Source organism: Mirounga leonina, unplaced genomic scaffold (assembly GCF_011800145.1).
Source record: "Mirounga leonina isolate KUSES-001 unplaced genomic scaffold, KU_Mleo_1.0 Mir_418, whole genome shotgun sequence".
Taxonomy (NCBI): domain Eukaryota; kingdom Metazoa; phylum Chordata; class Mammalia; order Carnivora; family Phocidae; genus Mirounga; species Mirounga leonina.
This window is the reverse complement of record NW_023270739.1, coordinates 2,155,776-2,170,681: the sequence shown is the minus strand read 5'-3', so window position 1 is coordinate 2,170,681 and position 14,906 is coordinate 2,155,776. Positions and strand designations below refer to the sequence as shown.

Here is a 14,906-nt window from a genome sequence, read left to right as displayed (position 1 = left end):
CTGCCGAGCAGGGAGCCCGATGCGGGACTCGATCCCGGGACTCCAGGATCATGACCTGAGCCGAAGGCAGTCGCTTAACCAACTGAGCCACCCGGGCGCCCTCGATGAATTTTTTTGCAAAGCCCTGCTCTGGTGTCTTCCCAGTCAGTCAGCGACTCTGGGTCCTCTGGGTGGCGTCTGCAAGGGCCCAGTGCAGCTCTTGTGGGGAGAGGGACAGGAAGTTGATGTCCACAGTGTCATTAGGAGCTTTTACTTAGGCCTGAAATACAAGTGTGTAGTTTGGTTCGTCATTTGTTCAGCTTGTTTATTAAAGCGCCCCCTTTGCAAAGAGCATCTTAGGCCTGTTGCTCTGTTCATCTGAAGAAGGCTTATGCGGGCCCCCAGGAGATCAGAAGGCAGGCTGTTTGGGCCTCTGGTTTCACTTCTTTTTGTCTTCGCAGGCCTTGGTCTGTTCCAGCTTCATCCCTTTCTTCAGCGGCATAATCCCTCCTTCCTTCAGAGGCGTGGTGAGTCTGCTTTTAAATTGTCTGCCCAGTTCCTGCCTGCAGGGCACCAGCCACAGGCACCCAGGGGCCTGTCCCCAAATGCAGAGCCTTTTGCCTCTTGGCCTTTCAGACAGAGGTTCCCCAGCTAGCCCCCTTCTAGGCTGCCTGGGCAGCATGGCCACTTTCATGTAGAATTAATTATCTCGCTATCTAGAAGGTAAGCTGATTCACTTAATCTTCACCTGAGCACCCCAGATAGGTCCTGCTGGCCTGGTTAAGCTCCAAGGTGCTTACGAGTCCGTTCCTTGCTTAGGGTAGAGCTTTATTTTCAGCGCTTGAGAGTTTGCAGCCTGTCTGGGTCTGCCTTTCTCCTTTTTGGCCCATGGCTTTGGGCAGAAGCTGCTGACAGGGCTTCAGTTTGGTTCCATCCCACAAATATGTGTTGTGGCCGATTGCTGAGCCCTGCCTGGAATGGAGAGACCCAGGTTGTAGTGTGTGTTCTGCTGCCTTTGGACTAGATGCTGGGCGATGCTGGGCCACTGGCAGACTTCTTCTCGGGCCATGGTGATCACCCTGGGGGTGATTCTGCCGCCGCCCCCCCGACCCTGGGACAGTGTCTGGAGACAGTTTGGGTTGCCATAACTGGGGGAGTGCTCCTGGCGCCTCGTGTGTCGAGGCCCGGGGTGCTGCTGACACCCTGCAGGGCACGGGCCGGCCCTCTCCACAAAGAATGACCTGTTCCTAAACATGAGTAGTGCCCAGCTAAGACATCCTGTCCTGAGAGAGAAGACACGACGCCTGAATGTCCCAGGGTGGTGGCGTCCTCATGCTGTGGGGCAAAGGCAGAGGCATGTCGCGCCGAGAGCTTCACTCGTGCCCAGGAGGAGCCCCGTGACAGACACATTGTCCCTGCTTCTGGATGAGAAAACAGGCCCGGAGCAGTGCAGGGGTCACCCCAGATGCCCACGGCCTCTGCCTGGCAGACAGACCCGGACCGAATCCCTCCTCCCGCACACGTTAGCTGGACGGGTTTGGACATATTTCTTAACCTCTCTGAGATCTGTTTGCAAAACGAGGGTTCATCATAGTGTAGCGTCGTAGAGGTGTGGCCAGGCTCGCATGGGCCAGGGCCTCGAGGTGCTTGGCATAGAGCCTGGCACGGGGGAGTCTTCAGAAAGTGGGGGCTGTTTCTATCGTGTTGCCCACCTCACCCAGGCTGCCCCAGCACCCCCCCCCGGGGGGGCGGTCACACATTCAGTACACTCCAGTGAAAGCCGCGGAGAACCAGAACAGCTCCTTCTTGATTCCACCAAGCAAACTCAGAACATTACTATACGAAAATTTGGAATGGAAGGGAAAAGTCCATGTGACAAGGCGCATTGGACTTGAGACTCTCCCTTGAGGGAGAAACAGTCAGCCTGCTTTCTTCCTTAGGGTTCCCGAAGGTTCCCGACACTCTGATCCATGTCCTTTTCTGCCAGGGAGGTTTCTGAGGCTTCCTTACATCTTCCATGGAAATTGTGTGGCTACGATTTTGAAAATACCATTGTGTGCATGCCTGACCATCTTTTGGACTCAAGGCAAGACTCTCTGGATAGCTAAGGCACGGCTGAGCATGGGTGGTTCTTCTCTGGACTTGCTTTAGGTCTCGGGAAGGACTGGCTGTGATATTTGAAGGCCTTTCTCTGTGGGCACCGGCAGCTGGGCTGGGATGGCCTCGGATTTGGGAATCATTCTAGACATTGCTTTGAGCAGTCCGAGACTTTGTCCAAATTGTACCCAACTCTGCCTGTGCCAGCCTAAGGTTGTCGAAGGGTATGGATATAGGAAGCCTGATGCTTGCGGTAGCTGATCCCAAATGCCACTAGGTTGTGGATTCAGAGGAGGTTTTCCGAAGGCTGCCCTGGTTCCAGGTTCACTGCCATTTAAGTCTCCAAAGCTCCTCAAGGTGCTGGTTCTGATTTTCCAAGCAGCAAGCGGGAGTCTGGAATTGAACCCATGACCTTCCGTCTCTTTGAGGGCAGGGTCAATATCATACTCTGTCCCCGGTGCACACAGAGCCCCTGCTCTATTCGGCCCTTTTTGTGCAGATTACACGGGCGCACCTATAGGTACCCGCCTGGGCTTCAGATTGGCCAGCAAACTATGGCCTGGGCTCCAGTCTCTGTCTGCCTCTTTGCCAGGTACTTTTTGTGCAGTGCACAAACTACACAACAGTATATAGCACACTTGAGTGCCAGCCCAGAGCCTGGCCTGGCATAGAAATGCTCAGGAAAGCTTTGTTGAAAGAGTAGTTCTGGAACCTTGTCTTCCCACAATATCAGCCTGCGGCTCTGAGAAGGCTCTACCCATAATCGGAAAAAGCACAGAAGACACTCACCCAGAGCTTCTGACAGTATGTCCTTTCTTCCTCCCCGTAAAAGCGATACGTGGATGGAGGAGTAAGTGACAATGTCCCCTTCTTTGATGCCAAAACAACCATCACTGTGTCCCCCTTCTACGGGGAGTATGACATCTGCCCTAAAGTCACGTCGACGAACTTTCTTCACGTGGACCTAACCAAGCTCAGTTTGCGCCTCTGCTCCAAGAATGTCTACCTGCTAATGCAAGCACTGTTCCCTCCGGATCTCAAGGTGAGTTGGGGGCTGTGTGTTCTGGGGGTGCAGCTCTTCTTTGCTTCCTTGTTTGCCAGGATAGCTCCCAATTGTCCTTTCCACAAACAGAAACAGATCCCCCTCATCGAATAGGAACTCAGAGAAGAGTTTCTGGTCCCGGCAGCTCAGGGCTGCCCCACTCTGCCCATTGGAATCACCTGGGAAGATTTAAACAGCCCCGCAGCTCAGATTCCACATCCCCGGGCTATGATTTAAGTAGTTGGGGTGCGGCCTAGGCCGTGCGATTTTTTTTTTTTTTTTGGAGGTATCCTGAGGATTCGTATTTGCAAGTGTGGTCAAGAACCACACTGCATTTGGTGGTTTAATCTTTCTTGATTGTTGTTGTAGGAGGTCTTATCTCCCTAATAAAAAGAAAAGGTGTGAACCATGTATCCTAATGGTTCTCCAGGGAGAAGGAAGGCAGTGTGTAAGCTGTACCCCAACAGCATGTACTCCAGGAGAGAGGGGAGGCTGTGCATTGGTTTGCATGTGTGGTTTGTGTCCAGACGAGTGGAGGAGGCCGCTGTTAATTGTCCCGTGACAACTAGCACAAGCCCCCATATTTGTGAGGGTGGAGGCTCGTGCGGGGACCAAGGGAGCCTAGGGAAATCAGCGCCTGTCATGCTGCGCTGCCAGCAAAGTCTTCGCGGAGTGGGTGTCGTTCGAACCTAGTCCCGTGTGGAAGTGGACTTCTGTCTCTTAGGAGCCCGGAGTCCTGTCGTCCAGCCTTGCCGTGGCCGTGCTGGGCCATGGGAGCAGCTGCCAGCGGGGAGGGCTCTGCTCTTGGTCTCAGCACTGCAGTTACCGTATTTGGTTTGTTGCCAGGTGCTTGGCGAGATCTGCCTTCGTGGGTACTTAGACGCCTTGAGGTTCTTGGAGGAGAGCGGTACGTACGGGCGCGGTGAGGGTAGACCGGCCTTTTAACAAGCTTTTCGCTAGCAGTCACTGGAGCCTGATGTTGGGTAGAAACTCAGCGCTCAGCGTCTTCACTTGGCACCTTGCTCAGCCCCTTCATTCCCTGGGAGATAGGAAATCTTGGCCCCAGTTTACAAATGGGGAGACGGCGGTGAGCCGGGGACCCCACCGAGGAACAGAGCTGGGGCTCGGCCGCGGGGTATCCCCGCCCCACGGCTCTCTCCTCCCTCAGTAATCCCCTGTCCGAACAGTGAAGGCAGTCCTGTTAGTTTTTCTTTGCTGCATGAACTATTTTGAATCTTTAGATAAACAAGGGAGGGAGTTTAAGCAGGGTTTCTGGCCCTGGGCCCCAAGTGGAGCAAGCAGAATCCTTGTCTCTGGCCAGGTGTGGGTCACACCCATGAGCCCAGCTGTCCTTTCTGGGGCAGGTTCCTGCCTTTGGGTCATCAGCGGGTCTGGGCGCTGGGAATTGGGCTCTCGCCAGTATTAGATGGATTGTCTTTAAGGCTAAAAGTTGGTTTCCCTACTGCTTCTCTGAATTAGTCTTTGGCCAAGACCAAGGAGTGGTGGTTAAAGGACATACATGTATTTTTCGACTGGGAAATTGTTGCTTGTGCACCTTTAAGGTGCTAAGCCATTGGCTCAGTGCCAGGGATACCACGGGGAAGAGGCAGATGTGGTCTTTGTCCCTTGGGAGCTTAGCTTGCGGGTCAGGTGAGCAGAGAAGCAAGTGGAAGGACGGCGTGTGCCAAGTGCCCTGATAGGAAGCTACGGGACACTGTGGTATCACACGGGAGAGATCTGCATGGCCCGGGTGGGGGGAGGTAGGCTTCAGGAGGATGTGAATCCTTGTTGCAACTTTGAGATGAATGGGAGTGTTCTAGGCACGGGGGACATGAGTGAGAGGCTTGCAGGCCACAGAGCACGTAGTAAGGTTGTAGGAGGGAAAGCAGGCACGTGTAACTGGAGTGGCGGGGCCTGCCCAAACTCCCTTACCTGGTGCTGTTTTCAAAGCCCCACAGCGGAAGAGTGTCACCCTTAATGTCAGACCTGGGGTCGAATTCCGCTCTTCCACTCACTGGCTGTGTGGCTTTGGGTGAGTCTCTTAACCTCTCTGTGCTTCTGATTTCTCTGCTGAAGTGGAGGGGCGGAGACCAGTGGGAGTGGTCGTAATTGTTACGAAGTTCCTAACTCAGGGCCTGGAATACGGGCTTCACCAGTGGCCCAGTTATTATAAATGAGTTGTAATTCTTATCTTTCACCTTCATAAATCCACCCGTGGCTGTGGAGTGCACACAGCTAGTGAGTGACGAGCCGGAGCCAAACGCACATGTCTCCAGCTTCAAAACCCTACGCTCGTTTCTCTCTCTTACACAAGCCCGAACGCCCGCCCTCATTTCTCCCCACCTCCTGCTTAGCCCATAACAGGCCTGCAGCTTCCTGGGCGCTTGCCTGCTGGGTTCCTGTCATTCTGCGGGTGGGCGGCTGCGTGAGTAATGACCCCCTGTTGCCCACATTCACTTGGTGGTCGGTTTCCTGTGTCCTTGGTAGGCATCTGCAACAGGCCCCATCCATGCCTGAATTTACCCTCAGAGGAGTTGAAGACCCTTAAATTCACCTGGGGACACAGGAGCCTGGAATCTCCCCTGAGGGTGGCTACGGGGCGGACGAAGCCTGAGGGAGACGAGCTGCTGGACCACCTGCGTCGCAGCATCCTGCCCTGGGATGAGAGCATCCTGGACACCCTGTCGCCCAAGCTCACTGCAGGTGCTCACTCCAAGAGGGGCGGGCTGACAGAGGAGGTGGTTTTCCTATGACACAGAGAGAGAAAGAGAGAGACAGAGACTGAAAGGGCTTTTTCTCTAGGTGCTGTGGAGGAAGGTAATCCTCATGTGGGAGGTGGGGCAGAGCGAGAGGGCAGGCCTGTTGGGGCCCCCACTCCTGGTACAGGCCTGTGCTCAGTCTCCTTTCCCATGGGGTCATGGCCAGAGGAGAGCAGACTCCAGCTGAGCCTGTTTTGAGTGAACCGGACACACTACATGATGGGAGTGGGGGTGGGGGGCCCACAGGGGTGGGCCTGTTCTTCCAGAACCCCTCTCTGCCTGTTCACCCATCTCAAAGCCTTCTTTCTTGAGGAGCCCCCTTTCTCTGATTTCTCCCTGCCTCCAGAGCTGCAATTTTGAATCGCCATTGAGTGGTGATATACTTTATCATGTGATCAACTATTAGGTGGACAGGCATGCACATACCAGCTTCCGATTGGGCACTTGGAGAAGTTCAGAGACGGACGGGACGTCATCCCTTGCCCCAGGGCACTGGCACCTCTGTTAACTGCACTAGCCAACAGCTGTTGGGGCGAATGTGATTTGGGGCATCAGGAGGTCATTACAAAAGGGAACTAACAGGACAGATGGCTCTGGGCAGAAGGAGACACAGTCCAGCGGAAGTTTCAGGGAAAAAGCTCAGAAGTCGATGGGGTATTCGAGAAGTTTGTGTAGCCCTCCAAAAATAGTTATTTAAACGAGAGTGGTTCACTGAGAACCCTGTGTCCTGCGGGCTATCTGAGGGCTGTTCTGGGCATACTCCTCATTTGATCTCATTTGTGAGTGCTTTTGATTCTTCAGATGCTGGGATTTGTGTATTTTTTTTTTTTTTAAGATTTTATTTATTTGCCAGTGAGAGAGGGAGAGTACAAGCAGGGGGAGTGGCAGGCAGAGGGAGAAGCAGGCTCCTTGCTAAGCAAGGAGCCCAATGCGGGGCTCGATCCCAGGACTCTGGGATCATGACCTGAGCTGAAGGCAGACGCTTAACCATCTGAGCCACCCAGGCACCCTGGGATTTGTGTATTTCATAGAAAATCCAAGCAGCCCCTCAGGAAGGTGGTTTGGTTTTTACCCTGGTGGGAGATAACAACTGCACATTGTATTTTTTAGCACTGAGTAAAGCAGTTAAAAACCAACATGGATACGTGAGCAAGATTTGCAACTTCTTACCGATCAAGGTAATGTCGTATGTGATGCTTCCTTGTACGCTGCCTGTGGAGTCTGCCATTGCTGTGGTCCAGAGGTGAGCGGTTGTTTTTTTTTTTTTTAAAGATTTTATTTATTTATTTGAGAGAGAGAGAATGAGAGAGAGCACATGAGAGGGGGGAGGGTCAGAGGGAGAAGCAGACTCCCCGCTGAGCAGGGAGCCCGATGCGGGACTCGATCCAGGGACTCCAGGATCATGACCTGAGCCGAAGGCAGTCGCTTAACCAACTGAGCCACCCAGGCACCCCTCAGAGGTGAGCGTTTTATGTGGTTTTGTGCTTTCCTCCTGGGGTTGGGTGGAGATTGAGAGAGTCCACGTAAGGGCCTTGACCTGTGGCCTGGCTCCTTGTAGAGTGCGATGGAGCTCACGGTCCATAAGGAGCACCCTGGAAAGTGCCTCATGGGGACCCCGCTCAGCCCACCTCTTTTCTCCATGCTGTTCTTGTTTGCCACTTCTTAGTAGTTGTACACTTTCATTTTGGGATTTTATTCCTGGGGTGTTGGGAGGACACGAGGCACACACTTGAATCCTGGGTATTTAACCTCTGCTTTCTTTAGATTTATGTTAGTGTTTACGGTCTTTTTAGTGAGTCAGTCAGCATGGCCTTTGGTCCATCTTTTAGAGGCCAAATCATCCTTCAGAATCCAGCTTGATTCTCCTGCCCAGATCCCCTCCTCACTCTTACCGAAGTAGCCGCCTGCTCCCAACACCCCTGCCCTGGGGTGAGGTCTGGTCAGGCATTTACAGAGCTCACCACATGGGTCCTTTTGTGTAGGGGTGGGGGGTGGGGAGTCCGCTGGGCTGGCACATGGCCCAGTGCCACAGGGCTTGGGGGGAGGGGAGGTGCTACCTTGACTCTGAGATCTCTGCATAAGCTTCAGCGGGTACCTTGCCACAGAGGAGAAGCCTGGAAACCGTTCCCCTTTTATTTCCACGAGTATCCCTTGAGCTTTCCAGAGCCCCACATGACCTAACTTTGCTTTAGGGCTTTTAGGGAGGTTTGTCTTTGGTGTCATGTCCCTAATCCACCTTCCGGGATTGATCAGATTGGGATTAGATGTGAGTCTGGCGGTTTAGCTGGACAAAGGACATTGTTTTAAGATACCTGCCTTTTGTTTAGTTTTTGGTTGTGTGTGTGTGTGTGTGTGTGTGTGTGTTGGCTTGTTCTCATGCGGATAAGTGTATGTGTGTGTCTCCTGGTTTTATTCCTGCAGACTGGTGATGTGGCTTCCAGATATGCCCAAGGACATCCGGTGGCTGCAGTGGCTCACCTTGAGTGTGTGTTCGCGAGTGATGACACAGATCTTCCCCACCTCCAGGTCAATGATTTGGCTGTGGGTGTGTGGGTCTGGCAGGGACCTTTCATCTGCGGGTTGGGGGGTGCCTATTTATGCAGATTCTCGTCTGACCCCACACTGGCTGAATCGCAGTCTGGGGGGCGGGGTGCCTGGGGGTGGAACCCAGCATCCTTTGTCGCTACCATGGCCCCTGGGATGCCGCTGCTTCTGAATTCTGAAAACTGATTCAGAGCAAGAAGGGCTTGGTTGCAGCTACAAGGGGTGGGTCTAATCCTGAAAATCGTGGGCCTTGACGGTCTCACCTGTTCCGTGCGGGTGTTCTTCATCTCCTCACTGGGTTTTTTTGAGGCTTTGGGGAGCCCCTGGCATGGTACTGGCCACATGGTGGGCACTCAGGAGATGGGGTCTCAGTGCTATTGGCAGACATGGAAGGATTCAAAGTAGGGGAGTGGAAGGGTCTGGTTTGCACTGGGCAATGATTCTAGTGGCATGGGAAGGAGCCCTCATCACTGGGCCCTCGGGTGGCAGGCTCACCAGCAAGAGGGCAATTGCCCTGGTCCAGGCAAGGATGAGGAGGGCCTGGTCTCACTAGAACCCGTGGGACTGAGGTGTTCATAGGCTCTAGGGCCAGGAGATGCCAGTTGCGAGCCCTGGGTCTGCCTGCATTCAGAGGGAGTGGGGCAGCTGGTCAGAAGGAGGTGGCCTGGGGATGGTAGTGCAGGCCAGTGGGCGAGCTGGTCTATGTGGAGGAAGCTGATGGGCTCTGTTGTGCCTGTGGACGTCCAGTGGGAGGGGTCCAGGCGGCTGGAGGGCCACCGGCTTAGAACCCCAGGGTGGTGACATCAGCCCAGCACGGAAGGGTGGAAGGCGCCGTGGCTTTGGACACCACCACCCTGCAGTGCCCAGAGGTGCACTTGGCGTTGGCTGGTGGCGTCCATCCATCCTTGCTGATGAAGGCCAGTGGCTGAGTTAGTATTCTTCACTCGTTTCAGATCCCAGACACCAGCAAGCGGCCAACAGCCTTCCCTGAGGGACTTATGAAGGCACTGCTACCTTCCCTGCTGTCCAGTAGGGGCCGGAGCTGAGGCTGCTTGGCAAACCTGTCCTGTCTGGCCTGGCTTTGGGGGGCCGGAGCTGGGAGGGACTCCTCCTTTCCCACTCCTCATGCAGAAGCGTTCATGAGGAGACAAGTCTAGGACATTCTTTCGCAGGTACTTCCTGATCTCTCTGTAGCTACGTCCACACTGGCATTCGATGCCCTGATGTCTGTGACACACGGGGTCCTGCCTCTGTGCTGAATTTATAGTTTACTGAAACCAAAGGCAATCTAGTGTTTTTAGGAAAAGCTAGGAAGCTACTTTTGGTGTATGTGGTGGTCTAGAGCTTAAGGAAGTCTAACATTTAAGCATCTGGGTCTGTTAGCTTGGTTGGCTGGGAAATGACACCAGGAAGCCCAGGATGGAGGGGCCACTGCCAACTGTCTTCCCGCCCTCCCAGTGCAATGTTCCTGGAATAGCCTGTGTTGTGATGGGTTGGGGGTGGGTGGGGGTGCGGGTGGGGGTACCTATGGCTGGGGGTTGGGCTGCCCTTTGTGCAGTCTTGGGGTTTGGAAGCAAGAGTAACGTGATCCTGTTTCCCCAGACAGGAAGTGGTCAGTGGCGCGGGAGGGGGTGGTAGCCTTCTCCAACGAGGGCACTGACACTCGTGGGCCATTAAAAGATGCTCAATTATTTACATTTTGGAACACTTTTTTTGACCTAGCTTAAATATTTGATAAGAGTTTTGTATAAAATATAAAGGAGTCTTATTATCTGTTGCATTGTATGTGAATCAGGGAGGTATTAATAAGCCTTACGAAAAAATAGAATTCAGTGCACATATAGACATCATGGGCCCCCAGGCAGTAGCCCAGCACAACAGAAGGGCTTGTGGCCTGCGCCCCTTTTTTCTCAATATCCCCTGCCCACTTCTGTACTCCCAGAGCCTTAATGGAGACAAGCAAGAGACGGGGACCTACCTTCTCCCCAGGTGTGATTCGTTGGCAAGCACAGAGTAAAGTGACTGCAGGTGAACTGTGCTGTTTTTCTTATTTGTGCATTTGAGTGTAACCAAAAGGAAGCAGTGATAAGCTCAAAATCCTCAACATTGGCACAGCAAGCTGCATCTCTCACCTGTAGCGAGTCAGTACGCTGGGAGTTGAAGAACCAGCAAGTTCAGACACAGCACTTTCTTACAAGGACAGACCCTTAAAGAGAGAGATGTGGTTCTAGGGGCAGCCTCTAGGTGAGCCCGTTCCCTTGAGCTGCCATGAGATTATGGACTCCTAGGAGCAGGCTCCTTGTGAGCATATGGGGCCACCGCCCAGCACACAGAACCCCCCCTTTGCGGCTCCTTGCTGGGTCCTTGTGTCTCGGGGACATGGGGACTGAGGCTCCCGTTCTGATAGCGCTCGCCTCCTCAAGGAGGCAAGAGCTGGTGAGAGGCAGGCTCTCCCAGCCGCCTGAAGCCCAGAGCAGGACCCTGCTCCTTGCTGAGCTGGCCTAGGGGTGGGGGAGACCAGGCCTGACACCCACCTCACACCTTCCTCACACCTTCCCCTGAGCCCCTGATTCCCAAGCTCCCTGATCAGCTGTCTTCTGTCAGAAGCGCAGCACTGGTCAGCAGCTAGGAGCACGCTTCAGCTATATTTCCAATAACCGCCATATTTCTGCATAGACCATATGTACGCTAGTTCCCTGATCACCATAAGGAAGGAATTATGTCAACAGCTGGTAGGATTACGTGCAACTGCTTTTCTTACTACTTTTTGAATTGGTTCCACCTCACAATGAGCATGTGTTTTATAATTTTTTTAAAATATGTGTGCAAAGACAAAGAAGGATACTGTTCTTTTAGAAATGGCCAAGGCTCCATTCCCCACCTGCGCGTTAATGCCACCCAGCCCCACACCTCTCCAGCTCTGCTGAGGTTGCTGATCAGCACACAACAACGTTCTTCAGTTCCTACCACCGTATCAAACAAAACTCCTTTATCTGGCGCATTTATGCTCCAGAAGACACTCCACTGTCAGGAATAGTAACTGTGTGGTCTAGTAAATGCCAGGGAGCAACAGTCTTTATTTGGTGAACAGGTAACAAAACCTGGTGCAGAGCGGGAGCCTCATCTTATTTAGAAACACCCGAAATTGTGGGTGTGTATGTGTGTACAGAGGAAAGGTGGAGAACGTATACACCCCAGTACTGACAGTGGATGTCATTACACCACTATCTGTAATTACAGCCCATTTGTTGTGCTTGTAGGTGGTTTTCAAATTTCTGTGGTAAATATTTATTACCTTCATTGGGAAATAACTCATAATAAATGTGACTTTGAAAACATTTTCCGTTGTCTCTACATTCTCTCAGGAGCCCCGCTTTTGTTTTCCTTCCCTCACAGACAAGTTCCTTCAAACGCTGCCCCCCTCCCCCCAGGTTTATGGCCCCACCAGCCAGGTGCTCTCCACATGCTCTGTCCTGGACACTGGACCAGAACTCCCCACTCCCTAGAGTCCCTCTCCTTCCTCTGGGACCCCAGACTGTCCTGAGTGCTGGGCTTGTCACCAAGGCTCAGCCTTGCCTCCTATACAAGTTCACAGCGCTCCTGGGGCGGGGGGGCTCACTCTGAGGACCCGGTCTCTGGCTCAGGTGAGGGGCAAGCCCACCCGGTCACCTTCACCTGGATATTCCTTGCCATAACTCAGCACCTCAACATAACTCCTTCTGTGCAGAGCTGCCCTGTATCTGTCAACTTCCAAGTCGCCTGAGCCAGGACCCAGGGACTCACTGAGCGCCTTCTCCCCGTCTGACCCTGCCCCCTCCAGCTGGTCCCCATCCTGCTGTGTCCACCTCCACTTAAGGCCTCTGGAATCCAGCCTCTTGTCCCCAGCCCACTCCCTAGAGCCCATGCCACAGGGTGTCCCAAACTAAGAGGTGAGTGACCTCTGTGGGCACCTATGGGAAGACCCAGTGTCCCTTCCTTACAACCTCTGAGCCTGAGGTTTGATTTTATTAAGGGAACCAGTGTGGTCACCGAACTGCGTTTCTACTACTGATGGGGCCAGATCAACACTGTGTAAGCCAAGTTTTCTCAAAAGCTGGCGTCCTTGCAGGTCTCACTAGGTGATTTGATCAGTTAGGATAGGCTGGGTTATGTTGCATTTAACAAAGACTCCCCCAGAAGATTTATTTCTCATACTATATGTCCACCAGACTTGGCTGGCCCAGCCTGAAACTGTCCTTCCATCTGGAGGGTCACTGATCACAGCAACAGGGAGAAAGGAATATGGTGCTCTAAGGTTGTCATCCAGACATACCTATCTCTTCTGCCTACAACCTGCTGACCAAAGCAAGTCACGTGGATGGGGGCGGGAAAATACAACCCTACCTTTTGCCCAAAAGAGGAGCACCAGAATTACTGATGAACACCACTGAGGGCCAAGGAGCCTCAAAACCCAAAGTCTCTTGACCCAATCAGTTTAGGAAATACTGGGTTCAAGAAAATGAAACAGGTATGGGTACTGCAGGACTTCTCAGAGCCTTTAATATGTTAATATGCCTTTTGACTGTCAAGAGATGGTGCTTTGAGGATGGAGCTGTTTCTTTTTTCTTTTTTTTTTTTAAAGATTTTATTTATTTGAGAGAGGGAATGAGAGACAGACAGCAGGAGAGGGAGGAGGGTCAGAGGGAGAAGCAGACCCCCCGCCGAGCAGGGAGCCCGATGCGGGACTCGATCCCAGGACTCCAGGATCATGACCTGAGCTGAAGGCAGTCGCTTAACCAACTGAGCCATCCAGGCGCCCGATGGAGCTGTTTCTGATGTGTCTTCTGTCACCTCATCACCAGTGCCTTGTACCCAACAGACTCTCAAATATTTGGCTCAGGGCCCTCGTTACAATCTGCGGGTCAACCTCATGGCTTATCTTTGAGAAGAGGCTTACTCAAGAGAATAACGAAGGAGAAAATACAGGAAGATCTAGTTTATTCAGTGTTTACAGTGAGCCAGGCACCAGGCTTTATCTCATCAAATCCTCAGTATACCATCATGCCTTAGAAACTGCTATCATCCCCATTTTACACATGAGGGAACGGGAAGTGGCAGAAGGAATTCACAGCTTGTGTGATTTGTGCTTAAAATTTGCTGCTAGATTATCTTTGAAAATCTCTGTCAAAGTTTTCACGCGTAAAATTTGAGGTGGAGCTGGGGGGTTGTGAGACACCAAGACTCACTTTGGTGGTCAGGGGAAGGTTTCCTGAACCCCAGGAGCCGGAGAGGCAGATGGGTAGGTCAACCTGCAAGGGGCGCAGTGAAGGAAGGACAGGGCCCTGGCAGGTGCTGACTGGGACCCCAGGGACACGGGAGGCTTGGGTGCTATTTAAATGGAAATGGGTGTCAGGAACTCTGGGAGAGGGCGGTGTGGGGGGGGGGGGGAGAAAAAGAGGTGAAATGATGCTCTGTTATCAGGAGGGAGTGGACACAAAATGCTGACAGTCCCTCTTATTCTATCCCCCTTAGCTGTTTCTCACTGCATTTGTCACAACGTGTGATGACATGGGGTTTTTTTTGGGGGGGGGCTGTTTTCTCCACCAAAATGAAGCCCCGTGGCCGTGTTGTTCTCCGCCCCCAGTCCATCCCTTGGACCCCCCTCGCTAGTACTTACTGGCTGCAGCTCAATGGACGATGGCCATTGATTTACCCACCGTTCACCGAGGGCCCTGCGATGTGCCCGGCGCTGTCACACTCCGTCGTATTCCAATCCCGTGACGTAGTATGGCCCTCACCTTCCCTTTACCAACGAGGGGCCAACCCTCGAGGACTTCCGCGACTGTCGGGACCCGGGCGGCCAGCAGGAGGGTAGCAGGTGCCACCGCGGATCTGTGCTGACCCTGAGGCCGGAGGCGAGCCTCGGCACTTCGCCAGGGCGCGGGGCCCGCACAGCACCCGCCGGGCCGGGGCGCCAGGAGGGCAAAGGGAAGACCCTGGGTGAAGCCTTGGCGCACCCACCAACCGTCCGCTCTCTCCCAGGCGCGGCTCCGGGCGCCGGCTCCCGGCGGACGCCCTCACTGACCCGCGCCCCAAGCGCCGGCAGGGGCGCGGGCATCACTGGACGCTCTGCGCTTGCGCGGCCCGCGGGGCCTCCCGGCGTCCGTGTGAACATCCGGATCACGGGGCTCTTAAGGACCAATGAGCGGAAGCACCGTGAGCCAGGGGGCGGGGCATCATGGCTGCCGCCAGTGCGCCGCGTCCGGGGACTCGTGGGTGTCACGCTGACTGACAGCTCCGCTGCCGCGGACCCGCCCTCTGCCCTCGCCCGCCGAGCCGTGGTCAGGCCCGGGTAGCTCTGCGAGGCGGCGGCCGGAGAGGGAGCCATGGGGACAGTGCACGCCCGGGTAAGAGGCCCAGCGACCGGCGGGCCGCGTGACCTCTGGGCGGGCGCCGCGGGGAGACGCTCTCGCGCTGCGCCCGGGGTTCCCCCGGTAAGGGGACGC

General features: G+C 54.0%; 2 protein-coding genes across 3 annotated transcripts in view; both read left to right on the top strand.

The window, feature by feature from the left end:
* Positions 1 to 11,759, top strand: part of PNPLA3 (patatin like phospholipase domain containing 3) — a 15,330-nt gene extending 3,571 nt beyond the window's left edge. For both annotated transcript variants that reach the window (XM_034987336.1, XM_034987335.1), the window contains 7 exons: positions 441 to 506; positions 2,909 to 3,118; positions 3,965 to 4,025; positions 5,606 to 5,821; positions 6,988 to 7,120; positions 8,299 to 8,403; positions 9,375 to 11,759. In XM_034987336.1, coding sequence (XP_034843227.1) covers positions 441 to 506; positions 2,909 to 3,118; positions 3,965 to 4,025; positions 5,606 to 5,821; positions 6,988 to 7,120; positions 8,299 to 8,403; positions 9,375 to 9,423 — 840 coding nt within the window. In that variant the 3' untranslated portion in view covers positions 9,424 to 11,759. The remainder of the gene's footprint in view (positions 1 to 440; positions 507 to 2,908; positions 3,119 to 3,964; positions 4,026 to 5,605; positions 5,822 to 6,987; positions 7,121 to 8,298; positions 8,404 to 9,374) is intronic.
* Positions 11,760 to 14,615: 2,856 nt separating this feature from the next.
* SAMM50 (SAMM50 sorting and assembly machinery component) overlaps positions 14,616 to 14,906 on the top strand; it is a 35,206-nt gene continuing 34,915 nt past the window's right edge. Inside the window, exon 1 of the mRNA XM_034987334.1 lies at positions 14,616 to 14,807. Within this exon, the coding sequence (XP_034843225.1) occupies positions 14,787 to 14,807 (21 nt within the window). The 5' untranslated portion in view covers positions 14,616 to 14,786. The remainder of the gene's footprint in view (positions 14,808 to 14,906) is intronic.